This window comes from Egretta garzetta, unplaced genomic scaffold (genome assembly GCF_000687185.1).
Source record: "Egretta garzetta isolate BGI_Z169 unplaced genomic scaffold, ASM68718v1 scaffold233, whole genome shotgun sequence".
Taxonomy (NCBI): Eukaryota; Metazoa; Chordata; class Aves; order Pelecaniformes; family Ardeidae; genus Egretta; species Egretta garzetta.
Window position 1 is genome coordinate 743,720 of NW_009259194.1, and position 15,056 is coordinate 758,775.

A 15,056-nucleotide genomic window follows, 5' to 3' on the forward strand; every position below is an offset into this window, starting at 1 on the left:
ATGTTTGTCTTTGGCCGTAAACATTATCCAAATTTTTCTGCAAAAATGTTGATGGGATTTTTACTTTTGGGCCTATTCTGGGGACTTGAAGGTGTCTAAACTGAATATCCAGATCACCAGCCAGTTTTTAATATCTTGGCTTACAACAGCATTGCGAGGAGGGAAAGGAAACTGGACGTCGAAGCAGCTAGTGCCTTAGGAGCAGAAGTCCAGTAACATTCCTGTAACCCTCTGGAAAAGTGTAATAGATTGGATGCGTGCTCCGTGTGCAGCCCTGCAGGCACTGAAGTTATGGTCGGCATGAATTGGGGCCACCGGGAACAAACACTGCCTCTGCAGCCTAAGAAAATAAGTATCTGCTTGAGATCAGGCTCTATTTCAGATCCTGGAGGGAATTCACATCGCCTGCCTACTTCTGTTGGATTATTTATAGTTACAGTATTTTAAAGAAAGCTGGTGCATGTGAGATGATTTCCGGTGCGGTAAGCCACAGTCATTTGTTTATGCTGGATCCTTGCCAGGAGGCAATATACCTCTTCTTGACGGAAATGATAGGCATTTGATGCGAATTTCCTGACATAAGCACTCCTTTATTTATTTATTTAATTTTCAGAAAGAGTTCTTCAAACACAAACCCTCTGAAGAATTTTCCCAAAGCCCCTTGAAAACGTTTGCGTGATTTATTTGCCTTCTTAAAAGTAAACATCGTGCTTACTTCACCAATACATTTGCTTGGGGAGCAGATTTGGATACGTAAATGTGGCAGGTGTGTGTGTGGGAAGATGGCATTGCTGCGTTTAAGATGTGATCTGAACTTAAACCAGTGTTTTAAATAAATAAAGAAGAGAATCTCATTCTGGTAGAGGAGTGGGCTGTTCTGGCGTAGACGATGGATTCATTGAACCAGAGCAAAGCATTTTCCTGACTGCTTTATGTCTTTTTACTTGCACTGATTTGTTGGAGAGCAAATTCAAATTAAGCTTTCCCATCTTGACAAGCCTCCAGCAGTGCAGAGGAGGGCTCTTCTGCTCTGCCCGGTGAAACTGTGCACCTCGGGAAAGTTCTAGAGAAAAGGCAGTTTACAAGCGTGGGCTTCTGGACTTAATCCTATTCCCATTGGAAATCCGATAAGCATTCAGATTAGCTTTGTCTTTGGTAGGGATTAAATTTGCAGAGAACCTCAGGTTTTCGTGCTAAGATTGGTTCTTGTCTGGAAAGAGCCTTTAGTAGCAAATGGTCTGAGACATTTTAATATAAACAGTGGCATTTTTTCTTATGGCATCCAATTTGTGGTGTTTTGCCAGTGCTTGTGAGTGCTCCATTGCAGTTAGTCCTGTGAAACCCTAATAAAAAATGACAATTACCTAATTGATCCATAACCTCTGCCTGGGGTAATAGTGACCTTTGCTGGGCAGGTTGTCAGTGAAGTGGGAAGATGCAGCTGCTTAATGTGGTGTCACGGCTCTGTGTTCTTAAAGGTAAAAGGCAAGCTCTGTTGGCTGCTCAGAATAATGTTTCTTATCCTTGCAGGAACTGATGACAGAATCTGGAAATAGATATGCTACACGCTTTTCCAATGTCTTATATACACAGGATAGCTTAGTAACTTCATAGTGCTCTTTCAAAAGCATGTTCTGCCTTTGACGGGTGCCATGATACCAGATCTCAAAATCTGATCACCTCACAGCTTTCATGATTGTGTTTTTCATTTCTCTCTCTCTTCCCCTTTTTAGCAATATACAATTACGATGCTGCCCAAGATGTGGAGCTCTCCTTGCAAGTTGGTGATACTGTTCACATTTTGGAGATGTACGAAGGTAGGTTGCAGATCACTTTGAAGTCATTTTTGGAAGTAAATATAACAAATCAAGATATTTTAAAATAATATAAATTGCAGATCTAGATTTTCAGCTTCTGATATGCCCAAAAGCGCAAAGCTTGCTATGTAGTGTTTGCTCTGTGCACTTGACTTTTAAAATGGTATTAAAAATACATAAAATACAGAAGCAGTAATGATACTTATGCTGTTCCTGACAGAGGTCTGTCCAGGTAAGATTTCCCTAGCATCTCAAGGCAGCGCTGCAAGAGAAAGGAACACTTCTGGCTCCTCGTTCCTGTTTTCACACCATACCTGTTTACCTCTGCTCTTCCTTGTGCTGGGTCAAGCGCTTGTATAGTCATGTGATGAACTGATCCAGCTGGAAAATAATAATAATAATTAAAAAAAAAAAAAGTGGCTTTTAACCTGCATTAGTTCTTTGATCTGAGACAACGGAGGCAGTGGATGAAAGAAAAGGAGAGGGTGGGTCTAATTGTTTCAAAAGTAATGTTGGTTTAAGCCGTAAATATCAGTAACTGGCATTATGTGTTTTGAAAAGCTGCTGGTTATGGAGCTTCCATGCCCTTTTTAGGCTGCTTCTCCCAGTACTTTACTGGGCAGTTTTTCATAATATATACCTTAATGTAAAATATCTTGCACAAAGGAAAACAAAAATTCTTATTTTAAACAAGAAGGAAATCACACTTGTGTGTTCCATGTCTGCTTATTAAGCTAGACTGTGTAATGAAGATTTCAATATTAGGAATGGAACACAGCCATTTAATTATTTTAAAGAATGTACTAGTCACTGCTTCCTTTGGAAGGCTCTCCAAAATTTAAATACTCTTTCCAAAATATAAATTCAATCATGTTCACAAGCAGCGTCAGATTGATAAAGCCTCAGTGTACAAAACCTCTTTAGTATCTCTGCTGGGAAGGGCAAGATGCTTGGTTAGCAATTTGTTTGTAGCCAATTGTTCTCTTTCCACTTCTCTTTGACCTTGACACTGGAAACAGCCAGCCAGTTCCTACATGTCAAAGCAGATTGTGTTGCTGATGTGTGTTTTTACACTGATGTGCGTGATAGTGGAGAGTGTGTTTGGCGGGGAAAAAAAACCCATATGTAATAGTACTGACTTACGAACTGGTTTTGCGAACAAGGAAGAGGGAGTGTCAGGGATGAAAATTGCCTTCATGAAGAGGATGCATCTTGTACTTCCCAAAATGTTGAGGGTCTCTCTCTCTCTCTCTCTGCAGCATCATTGTTTACTCTTACTGCTTGGTCTGTAATCAGCTCTTTTAACAGAGAAACAGTCAAGAATAGGAAATGAATACCCAAATGGTATCCCTTTTTTACCTGAAATGTCCCAGTTTGGAACTCCAGCCTGAGAGGATCGATTGTAAATTGTTTGGGAAAATGTTTTGACTGTTTTCATTTGCTGAGCCATTAGCGTGCCATCCTAGTTTGTGACCAAGGTACAGCTAAACAATTCTGGAAAGACCAGCCCAGCCAAAAATTCAGGCCAGACATTTGTGAATCTAAAGGAGAAGGTGCAGATTGTCTCTGGGATGGCAACTGCTGCGGGTCTGGTCTTATTTCCCATAAATTCATCTTAAGCCCTCCAAATTCTGATATTCTGTCTGCTTGGGAGGAAATTCTCATGTTTTATTGTATCTATTTTCCTTTCTTTTGGAACGTCAGCTTTCAGCTTTGTTTCCAGACATCTGTGGGTTGTGTTTTTGAGAATTGGTGTTCTCACAAGAAGCCTTTTCTGTTTTTTCTCATGCTAATGATGTATACTTACAAATACAACTCCAGTCTGATGAAAGTGGGGTTTTTGTTCCGCTAATCGCTGTTCTTATCTGGATACACAAGTCTCAATTTAGAAAAAGGTTCCATTTAACCAGGGTGTTGGCTTTGCAAGAAGAAAGGCTCAGAGATGCCTTGTGAAGTCTTCTTGGTTAGGTTTTTTTTTTTCTCTTTTTTTTTAGTCGGTGTGACTTATCCCTGCAGCTCCTGGCTGAGGGAGTTCCTTAGGCTATCTGTAACATTCTTTAGGGAATTAAGGGGGAGTTTTTCAGGATTGTCCAGAGGCTCTCACGTAATGGTAATAGCCACTTGGGAAATCTCACTCCTTGCTATTGTCCCCTACCTCAGGATGCACAGGAGCATCTTTCCTGAGTTAGCAGAAGGTTCTCAGGGCTGTTGTGCTGTTCCCGCTCCGTCAGTCATCTAGAACATGTCTCCTTTTTCCTCCTGGTTGGAGCCAGCAGGCATTCATTCCTCAACCGTGTTCAGCGAAGGCTCTCTGTGTATCAAACAGCCTTCCCTTCAAAGCTCTTTGTATTCTGCATCGGGGGTTTTGGCTGGCTCCGCTCTGTCTGTAAGAATTGAAGTGCGCAGTTTGTTCCTTGACGGCGAGGCAGCAAGGGTTGAAGCTTGCGCTGGGTTTTGGTGTTAACAATAAATGTTATCTGACTCTCCACTGGCTGATTAGCTTGGAGACATAACATTGATACAGCTAAGCCACTGGCGTACGTGTGCAAGAAGCAAAGAGCAATAAAGTGAATTCAAGTGCAAGCCAGAAGGTACGGAAGCAGTTTGGTGCAGCCCTCTGTGCTACGTGAACTTCTACTGCTGTGTGGCATTGCCATAGACCGTAGCATCTTGCAGGCTCTAAGGTGGAGTGCCTGCACTCAGGCTTACACTTTTTCCACTTGATAGTAAGATAAACAGTGCATGCTTACCCTGTTGTTTGCCAAATATCGTCAAAACTGGGCATGTGCTGCGAAATCCAAGAAAAGAAGGAAACTTGCTGCATCCAATACTTTGAAGGATGCTTCAGTGCAGGATTTACTCACTCTCTGGGAATCTGTCCTTGAGTAGTGAGCTGGGGAGGATACATTTCTGTTTAGGGGAATCTCTTCTAATCTGCAGTATATGTTATTATTTCATGCAAGCTGTGGGAAATAGCCAAATTGTGGATAGAAGGAATGTGTGCCCACATACCATGATTGCAATCGGTTTCTTCTCCTGACGAAAATAAGTTTGCATTGAAATTTGTTCCTAGTTTCAGTCTTTCCTCTGACCGCTGCAGGTAAATGAAGCAATCCCTTGTTTTATTTCAGTACAGTGCAGTGGCGTGTGTCCTGGTAGTGAGACAGTATGCTGCACTAGAAGAGGAACAAAGACCTTGTGGTTAAGCACGTGACCTGGGATTGCATGGCTGTATATAACTTTTCATTGTCTAAAATACTGTAATTTGAATATTTTTTTCTTAGCTTTTCTGGTCTTTACATACCGCATAAAATCCATTTAATGAAAGGTAAAAATGAGGACCTGTGTTCCATTTAAAACAAACCAACAAACAAAACCAACCCCAAACTTTGTGACATCTCTTTGCAAGACTCAGTCTGCTATCCTTGTGATCTCAATCAGACCTCAGTTTGAGAGAGTGTTGTAGTAGCTGAAATTTGCCATGTCGTCTTCAAGTGGAAAGCCTTTCTCCATTTAGCACATCTCTGCTTGGGGAAAATCCTCAAGAGAAACACTTAAATGGTCTATCATAAGAGAAACACTTAAGTGGTCTATCATTCCTCTGAAGCTTTAGGCAGATTTGGGTTTTTTTAAGAAGAAATCAAGTGATGAGCTGACCACTGCGAAAAGCTTTTGTTCTGTTTAAAATGATGAATAAGATAATTGAAATTGAGCAGAGTTCTGAAAAAATTGCATGAGATGCTTGCTGAAATAGTTTTGCGTAATAATATACAACATGCTTTTATGCAACGATTGCAAAATATTTTATGGGAATATGGTTAGTGCCAAGAAACCATTTTAAATAGAGGAAGCTGTGGTATAGAAAGGCTGAGAGAATGTGTCAAATGGGCTTGAAATCACTGGGAAAATATTCTCGTTAAATTCCATGAGCTTTGTATTACACCCTAAATAACTTGTAATTAATTGAATGGTCGAGTACACTTAGATAAAAATAGAACCTAAATCTTCTCATCCCTAATCCAGTACCTTATCCATTGGTCCATGATCAATGTATAATCTTATCTTCATCCTGTGGAAGGAATGGAATTTCTTCTTTCCTCCTAACTTACTACTAGAATATCGGAGTTTATGTGGTCCAGCTGATTCACCTTCTCATTGCTAAAGACAGGGGACAAACCTGTGCTTAAAAAAGAAAAAAAAAACCCCACCAACAACAAAACTTTCAAAACACCCCCTCCCCCCCCCCCCCAAAAAAAAAAAACCAACCCAACAAACCAAAAAACCCACCCTAAGCTCTAATTTATGGTCGAAGGCTCTCAGATCCATGATTCTTTGTGGAACCTTCTTTGCTAAATATATAAATATGTGGAGGAAAAAACCAAAACAATAAAACCAAAACCCAGCCTCCCCTCCTTTCTTCTTTGCCTGATTATTCCCTTAAATCCCTTTGCTGCCTTGATGCTGCTCCCTCTGCCAGTCAGCTGAACATAATCGTCTTGGATCAGTGATGTTGTCTGTCCTTGATAGCTCTGAACATCATTCATGCATTGTAGACCATAATCTATACACATCACGTTTGCCAAACGTTTTCAGTTTCAATGCAAGTAGAACCTGAGGAGAAGAGTCAAAAACCAGGGCTCCAGGAGCACGGTTAGTCGAGAGTTGGGATTGCAGAGAGTCTGGACATTTGGAATGATATTCTAGTGGCTAAGAGTCGGTGAGAAAGTGCAAGTTTCCATCCTAGCCCAGAACAAGACAAGGGACGTTGTGTCTGCACATCAGCATCTAAACTGGGGCAGATTCTTCTAAAATGGTTAGTTTGTTATTTCCAGTTCAGTAACTTCAGGAGGGCTGAAGGTGGTGGAAACTCTTGGTTATGGCAAGGAACAGGCGCCCAGTGGAAGGAGTGCACTTGATCACGCACAGCTCTTACATTGCTGAGACAAATGACGAAGGTGAGGGTGGAGAGAAAAAAAATCCCTTTGTCTCACACAGTTTGGAGGTGGTGGGCGAAGAGGGGAGTGACTTGCCCACAGCTATGCTTCTCCTGTCTGCTCATTCAGCAAGGCTCGCTCGAGGACATAAGTACAGCAGTTTTTTCGTACACTTGCACTTCAGTGACATTGAAATCAAAATACTTGTCAAAACCCAGGTGCTGAAGAGAAGAAACGCGCATCTAAAAGTGACGTATGCTTCTGCGTCCTGGGGATCACGGTTATGACTCTGTATCTTATACTTTACTTGATCTTGTCAAGATAATATTGAGAAACATCATCTTTACCAGGGCAAGTGGCTTGGGGTTTTTTTTGCCTTATCTAATAAAACATTCTCTTTCAGCCTTCTTTGAAGGAAGGCTTTAGGCTGAGTCACAGAAGAAAATAATGTACCCATGCAATGTGGTGCTCAAGCACAATCTATATGATGATTTGGATGAAAATCACAGAATCACAGAATGTCAAGGGTTGGAAGGGACCTCAGGAGATCACCCAGTCCAACTCCTGCCCAAGCAGGCTCACCCAGAGCAGGGGGCACAGGACATCATCCAGGCAGGCTTTGAATATCTCCAGAGAAGGAGACTCCACAGCCCCCCTGGGCAGCCTGGGCCAGGGCTCGGTCACCCTCAAAATGTATTTCTAGAGATGAAAATTTTAAATGGATGGAGTGGAATTGGACTTGGGATGTTTGAATGTATTTCTCTTTGCCAGACAGGTGCAGTACGACCTTGGGCTGGTAATTTTGCATGCACGTCTGTGCCTCTGCCTCAGCTGTCAAATGATCATAGCAGTAGTTGTGTGCTGTGGATGTAACTTGTAAGCTTTGTGGAACAAGGACTGTCGCTTTCAAAATGTATAGCACAGAGTGACCTGCTTTTCCATTGAGCCCCATCAGCACAGCCCAAATGGACATGCAGAGTAGAGCAAGGGTGTTGGTTCATGGTAGGAACAGGCACCCTTCTGCCCTACTCTTAGGAACCAAGTCTCCTACAAACAGCAGAGGTGTCTTCACAATAGTAGGTCTCAAATGAGGAAGATTAGTAGATTTATGTTGTAGAAGCATGGTGAGAATGACAATGTGTACTGAATTGCTGCAGACAGGAATAAAAAAATTTTTTTTTGTTTCCCTTTGACAGGCTGGTACCGAGGATACACACTCCGAAATAAATCTAAGAAGGTATGACCTCACTTTTCATAACTCTAATTTTTATTTCACACCTTGCCAGACCCCATCCAGTGCTGTAATCTGCTATGCTTGCTGTATTTCTTGTCTTAATATTGTGCAGGTCTCCTGATCACTATGTCCTTTTCCTTGGAAATAAATCCCCTTGAGCTAAATGTTTCAGAACCATTAACTGGGTAATCCTCCATTGTAAGCACACGTAATGTGGTTTGAACTAGCAAAATTGACTGTTGCATATCTGCATACAGTAGCTTATTGCTTTATTAATATGGTCTTGGACCCTTACATGTAATGGTAAAATTAGAGTTTTGATTTGACTTAGAAAATATTCCAAAAATTATGCATGCATGGATCTCAGCCAAACTTCCTGAGGTTTGTGAAACCAGTCTGAAAACTGCATGGAAATCTGGTTTCCCATAGGAATCCTGGCACCTCTCATGTGGTAACATCCTTTGCAGTTTCCATTTTTCAGACGCAAAGGGGAATGAAAAGAAAATAGAAAAGGATTGCAGCACTCCTAGAAGGTTTCTATTAAATAATGGGAATTTGGGACTGGTGAATTCCTACAGATGCTGTCATGTGTCATGAGCTGTTCTAGAGAAGCACAGGTCCAGCGCAACTTGACAAATGACTCCAAGAATATTTTGTAGCAAGGGCAAATGACTGTGATTGATAGTTTGCAAGAGTTTACAACATTTCATACAGGAGGATGAGTGTCATTAGAGTGAAACAAGGAATTAAGTCTCTGAGGTGCTAAGATCAAATATAGTGCTCAGGCGTGCAACCTGGTGCTCCTTGCTGTCTTTTTTTTCCCTTTGATAGCGGGACTGGTGGACCTGACATGTTTCTGTTATAGGTAAACAGTAAACATCAGTCATGGTTACTGTTCTGCGGATCGTGCTCTAACCTTCTTCCCCTGCGTTCTGCTGAATGCATTTTTGTCATGTCATATCCTATGCTGTGATTTACTTATTTTATTTGTGTATTTGTTTTTAGGGCATTTTCCCAGAAACATATATCCATTTAAAAGAGGCAATCGTGAAGGACCGGGGGTAGGTTGGAGCTTCTTGAGATGTACTTCTGGTAGCAAAAACAATGGAATGCTGGATGAATGCTACCAGTTTGTGTGTGCAGCAGGGCCTACTGCCTGTGCTGGACTTCTGGAGCTGCGTAACTTTTTTCTTTCAGAGTGTTGTAGATACCAAAACATTTGTAGGCATGGGTGCAGGAGAGTGCTATTTGCAAAAAGAAGAAAGCTCTGCTAGACAAGTTAGTAGCGAGGCAGGTCAATCAAGTTACGTCTAGCTGTCTAGCTCCTCTGGGGACTCCTGCAAGTCATAACACACTCCTGATCGCAGCCAAGTAGCCAGCAGGAGTGTGGATTCCTTCCTGTCTTGGAAAACATTTAAGGAAATGACTCCTCATTTGATTCTTAGAGCTGATTCTGTGATCATTATAGTGAGAGGAAAACAGCAGTTGCAACGGAAGAGACTTTAGAAAGTACTTTTTTTTAACAACTGTGGGCAAGTTACCATTGCAAGTGTTGATTCTTCCAAACTTAATTTCTGTCTATTTAGCATTATGTTTCTGGAATAGATCAGTTGAAAATAACAACACTGAAAGAAACTTGAAACATGTTTGCATTAAAAATGGATAATGAATGTGCACATGTGTGTTGGAGAACCAGTTGAACAATTTAAGAATCTTGGCATCGTGAGTGAATTGTGTGAATGTCCAGCCCTCTGGAATTCCTGTTTACACATTTAGCAAAAAAAGGATTTTTACTACTAAGTTTTGATCTTGTGTGTAACACCTTTTTTCTATTTTCTCCGTTTTTTCCTAGACAACATGAAACGGTGATTCCAAGCGAATTGCCCCTTGGCCAAGAGCTCACTTCTACCCTGAGGGAGTGGGCAGTTATCTGGCACAAGTTATATGTGGTAAGTTTTCTTCAGTGGTTGGTATTTTATTAAATGACCTCAGATGAGATGAGACTGGGTTTTTTGCAGGGCACTTGAAGGCTTTGAGTAGAACGTTGAGCAGAATTGTAAAACTATCATTATTGTAAAATAGGTCTTGAGAGGCTAAAACTGTTCCGCTCCCCGCTGAATGGGGTGTGTGATCACAGACAGAACTGCGGTTTAGTCCACGCTACGGTGTCTGCTGCACTTGAATAGTTGTGTGATGACACAGCGCTGATGAAGCATTGACTGGCACGAGTCACCCTCAGCATCGTGTCAGCTGGTTGGGGCTGTGTGCGTCAGTCACCGTTCACCAGTAAAATACGGCTTCCTGCTTTGCCTGCCGTGCGCCTGTCTGTATGAGGGCAAGCTAGCTCAGTTGTGGGAGAAAGTTGGGCAAGAAACTGTGGCGTTGTTTTAACGGAACCTTTAACAAGTGTGAACTCTGTTTTTCTAGAAGTATTGGGGGTACTTAATAGGACGGTTGATCCTCACCCCAGAGTGCCTACAGCTGAAACGGGCAAGACAGGCAAAGGACGGAAAGAGAATGAGGGCCATGTGTGGCAGGGGAAGATTTGACTCGTCAGAAGTCACGTAATATATTTAGTTCTCAGTAGGGGTGGGGAGAGAACTCTCACCTACGAAACCTGTTTAGGGGCCTGGCCATATGATAGCCACCTCCGAAAAGTCAGAAGCCAAGGTAATGCATGGGTTTGGTAGTTTTGCTAAGGTAGGTGCGTGCTTGCTCAAAGAAAACACAACAGGAGTTCATAATGAATTGCCTTCTTTTGAAGGTGATTATTAAGGCACATTAAAGAGAGTCAAACTTGATTTTTTTTTCGGCTAGTAGTAAGTTCAGCCTACATAATGTGTGCTCTGAGACTTTAATTAAGATGAGAGAATGGTTTTACATTAGTTCTAGCCATTCCATTTACCCAGAGCAAGCTCTCCTATTGAAAATTTCACCAGGCCACAAGTACGTTTTGTTTGTGCGCCACGAAACCACAAGAATTTGTTCCACCCTCTTAATTTAATGAGAAGCCGTATGTGACGTTATTACTGTGTGAAAAGAGAGTTTTGTTCCTGGCTTCTTTTTTTTTCTGGATAACTTTAGGATCTTAGCCTCAGAATCTATTTTTCTTAAGAGCAGAAATCTTTCATGTGCCTGCGCTTGACCAACATAAGTCTTATAATAGTCTTGGAAAATGTTGTGGTTTGCAATGGATTTGAGTTTATTTTATTTTCCTCTGTAGTATGTATAAAAAGGAAAAAAAAAAAAAGAGGAGGAAGGAGGTATTTGAGGAGAAAAAGGAAACGCAGGGGATTTTTTTTTCTTTGGCAGCATTTCAATTCTTTAATTTCTGTGTTTTTCAGCAAGCGTTGCTCCAGTGGGTCTCTCTCCACTGCAAAATAGATATAAAAATCGGTGAGAGATTTTAACTTTGTTTAGTCCATAGGAGTTAGCCAATGTAAACAGCTGTAGAGATAACTCAGCTTTGGCTAGCTGTCAAATTGAGATCTGCTCTGTGTTTCCCTGAAAGCTAACACAAGTTGCCTTCTCTTTGCAATTATTTTTATGCAAGTTAAGAACACTCTTTTTTTTGTTTACGAAATATATCTCTAATATCTTCCCTGTAGGAACTAAAAGACTCCTCCAGCCTCCATCAGCCCCTTCGTGTTCACCCAATTCAAAAGGAAGATGGCTATTTATAGCTCCCTTTAGATTTGTATTCTCAGGGGGCAAGTCATGAGTATTTTAGAATCATAGAATCATAGAATGTTTTGGGTTGGAAGGGACCCCTAGAGGTCATCTAGTCCAACCCCCTGCAGGAGCAGGGACACCGCTAACTAGATCAGGTTGCTCACAGCCCCGTCCAACCTGGCCTGGAATCCTTCCAGGGATGGGGCCTCCACCACCTCTCTGGGCAACCTGTGCCAGTGTTTCACCACCCTCACTGGAAAGAATTTCTTCCTTAAATCTAGTCTAAACCTACCCTGGTTTAGTTTGAAACGGTTACCCCTTGTCTTGTCACAGCTGGCCCTACTAAAAAGATTTTCCCCATCTTTCCTTTAGGCCCACTTTAGGTATTGAAAGGCCGCAATCAGGTTTCCCCGCAGCCTTCTCTTCTCCAGGCTGAACACCCCCAACTCTCCCAGCCTGGCCTCAGAGCAGAGGGGCTCCAGCCCTCGGAGCATTTTCAATCATTCATGTTCTTTGCAGAGACCAGAATGGGGAAATCATTTGAATGAGTTTCTCTTTCTGCTGTGTGGGAGCAGTTGGGGTTCATAGTTAAACATTAACAGCTTTGATGCAGGGAACTGGCGCTGGTCAGCTGCTGCCTGAATGTGCCAGTGATGTACCATTAGCCAGTTCCCTCTAGCTGTTGGGTGAGATGTAGTCAAAAACCTCTTGACAGTCATTTTGGAGCTGCATAACCATAAACGCTGTCCCAGGAGATTAAAGTTTAATGTCCTTTGATTTGTGGCACTTCCTTCTGAAAATGAGCTGTGCTTGGCACTCAGTGCAGGTCAGAATCATCCCAGTAACTGGCTCGCTACGTGGTGGTAAAGAGAGGGTGAGGCCTGGGTTGCCTTTTGAATGGTATAAATGACACAGCTGCCGCTTTTAAAGGCTTAATTACTTATCTAAGCACATATTGCTGCAAATATAGTAGGTTGCCACGTTGCTATCTATTTAATTACAGCATCAGCCTTGGAGTCTGAAACCATAGGAAAGAGGTGTATAGGTGTGTGACTAATTTTATTAGGGTGGAACCAGTAAATAGCATGAGAAGTATTTTCATTAATTAAAGATGATAACAGTAGAAATGGCAGGAGGAGACTCTTCACAAAGCAGGTTCTCATGTCCTGTTCAGTCGGTGCTTTATAATTACAGATGCCGCATTCATAGCAAAAGATGAAAATGCAATGACCGCAGTGAACACAAGCGACTACCCGGGTAGACTGGAGAGGTGGTGTCTGGGAATCCAGACATGATATCCTTATTGCATTTTTGGACAACCTCTGGCATGGCAGGTTCTGAGCAACTACTGCATAAAAGCATGGGATGAGTCAAGACAGCGTTGCATTAAGTTCTGTACAGATGTAAACAAAAATGAGTGCTCTGAAGAGCAAATAATCTTCAGCCTCATTTGCTGATAGACGCCATCCAGAGAGATTATTGTGTTTCCACAGAGCTACTCTGATTTCCATGAAATCTTGTCTGGAAGTCACACACGGACACGACAATCCATGTGTGAGTTACCAGTGGGTAGAATATTGTCCTTGAATATAAAGAAGAATATGAACCTTGAAATATAATATGCATATTGGCAGGGAAGCAGTATATCCCAGATATCACTGCATTTTGTTGCTATTCCTTTTTTTTAATGTAATGGATTTTGAGTGTATGATGACAGGATAAGAGAGCAGGCAGCCATGAAAATGAGTCTGTGGATTCAATTTGCTTAGTGTTCTGGCTTTATAACATAGTTGCTAACGCTGCAAACAGCGGTGAGGGCAGAGATTCCAATTAACCATGTTGTTCATGTTGTTAGTGTTGTATTCTGGTGACAAGAAGCCTTTTTTTATACGTAACAAAGAGGCTGAAGAGTTCTTTAGGCTGTTAGAGGAGTTAGAGAAAGTTATAGGAGGAACAGACATGAGAAAAAGCCTGTGTGCGCTTCAGTGTCGGTCATCTGTCGTTATTTATGTTTTGATATCAGCTTTAGACTTTTAAAAGCAAATGAAGTGATTGCCTCAGAGTGTTACGATCTAAATCGGCAAAACAAATGGGAAGCATGCATAAAAAATTATTTGCCCCATGTCACGCATTCTGAGAGCAGCAGAGGTAAGGGGAAAGAGCCTTTGTATATTAAGTTCCTGTTGCAATCTGCTGGAACGCAGTTGTGATCATTTAACATCATCTCTCTGTCCTGTATGTAAAAAGCACCCGTCATAGCAGTTCAAGTGCTGGAAACCACCAAAAGTCTATTTTTTTGTCTGTGAGCTTTTTCTGAAATAATATCCTGAGGAAATGGTGAAGACCCTGAATCTTGAGACTCTTAAACCTTGGCAATGCAAAGTACTGGAGAATTTGTTCCATGGCTGTAATCTTGTAGTGTCATATGGTGCCAGTTTCTCAGATATTTTTAGTTAAATACAACTTGTGTGGCAGATTCAACTGTATACATGTCGGAAAGCTTACTGAGCTCATTGTTTTCAGGCTATCACTAGCTTAAAATTGTCCCTTTTTTCCTGTAGGATAACAAGACAACGCAGTTTCGGCATGTCCAACAGCTGACTTACAGCCTGATAGAATGGCGGTCACAGATACTGTCTGGGACCCTTCCCAAAGACGAGCTGGCTGAGCTCAAGAAGAAAGTCACTGCCAAGATTGACTACGGGAACAGGTAAACTCCAAACTCTGTCTTGAGGGCAGGGGAGAATCTGAAATCCCAGTAAAGGCTCTAGGTGGCTCTTAATAGAAAATGTGTAGATGACCACTCAAGGGAAACATTGAATTAGACTTTATATTTTTCCTTGAAAAGGGGATAATTTCAGCTTCCGGTCCCCATCAGAATGTGACTAGCCTGGCAGGTGGGCATGTAGCAGTTGGTTCTTCATATGCCAGCAGTCTCTGGCTTGGCAGGAAACCTCACCTGTCTTAATTCTGCAGAAATGCTGGCACACAATGGTATTTCCCATGGAGCACAATTTGTGCCTGGCTAGCAGGAGCCAGGATTTGGATGCTGGTTATGAACTAAACTGCTTTATCAGCAACTGAGTAATCCAATTTTACAGGCCACCAACACTCTACCTTTCATTGGTTTGTACAGAATGGGGATTGTCACCAGAACTCATTTATCTGCCTGTGTCCTGTTTTCGGCTGGGATAGAGTTAATTTTCTTCCTAGAGCTGGTGTAGTGCTGTGCTTTGGATTTAGCATGAGAAGAATGTTGATAACACGCTGATGGTTCAGTTGTTGCTAAGCAGTGCTTACACTGGTCAAGGACTCTTCAGCTTCCCATGCTCTGCCAGGGGCAGAAGAAGCTGGGAGGGGGCACAGCCAGGAAGAAGCTGGGAGGGGGCACAGCCAGGG

General features: G+C 42.0%; 1 protein-coding gene across 1 annotated transcript in view; it reads left to right on the plus strand.

Annotated features, from left to right (window-relative positions):
• The first annotated feature begins 1,738 nt into the window (after window positions 1-1,738).
• The window catches only part of DOCK5 (dedicator of cytokinesis 5), a 70,370-nt gene continuing 57,052 nt past the window's right edge, over window positions 1,739-15,056 (plus strand). Inside the window, exons 1-5 of the mRNA XM_035891378.1 lie at window positions 1,739-1,817; window positions 7,948-7,988; window positions 8,991-9,046; window positions 9,838-9,934; window positions 14,219-14,367. Coding sequence (XP_035747271.1) covers window positions 1,808-1,817; window positions 7,948-7,988; window positions 8,991-9,046; window positions 9,838-9,934; window positions 14,219-14,367 — 353 coding nt within the window. The 5' untranslated portion in view covers window positions 1,739-1,807. The remainder of the gene's footprint in view (window positions 1,818-7,947; window positions 7,989-8,990; window positions 9,047-9,837; window positions 9,935-14,218; window positions 14,368-15,056) is intronic.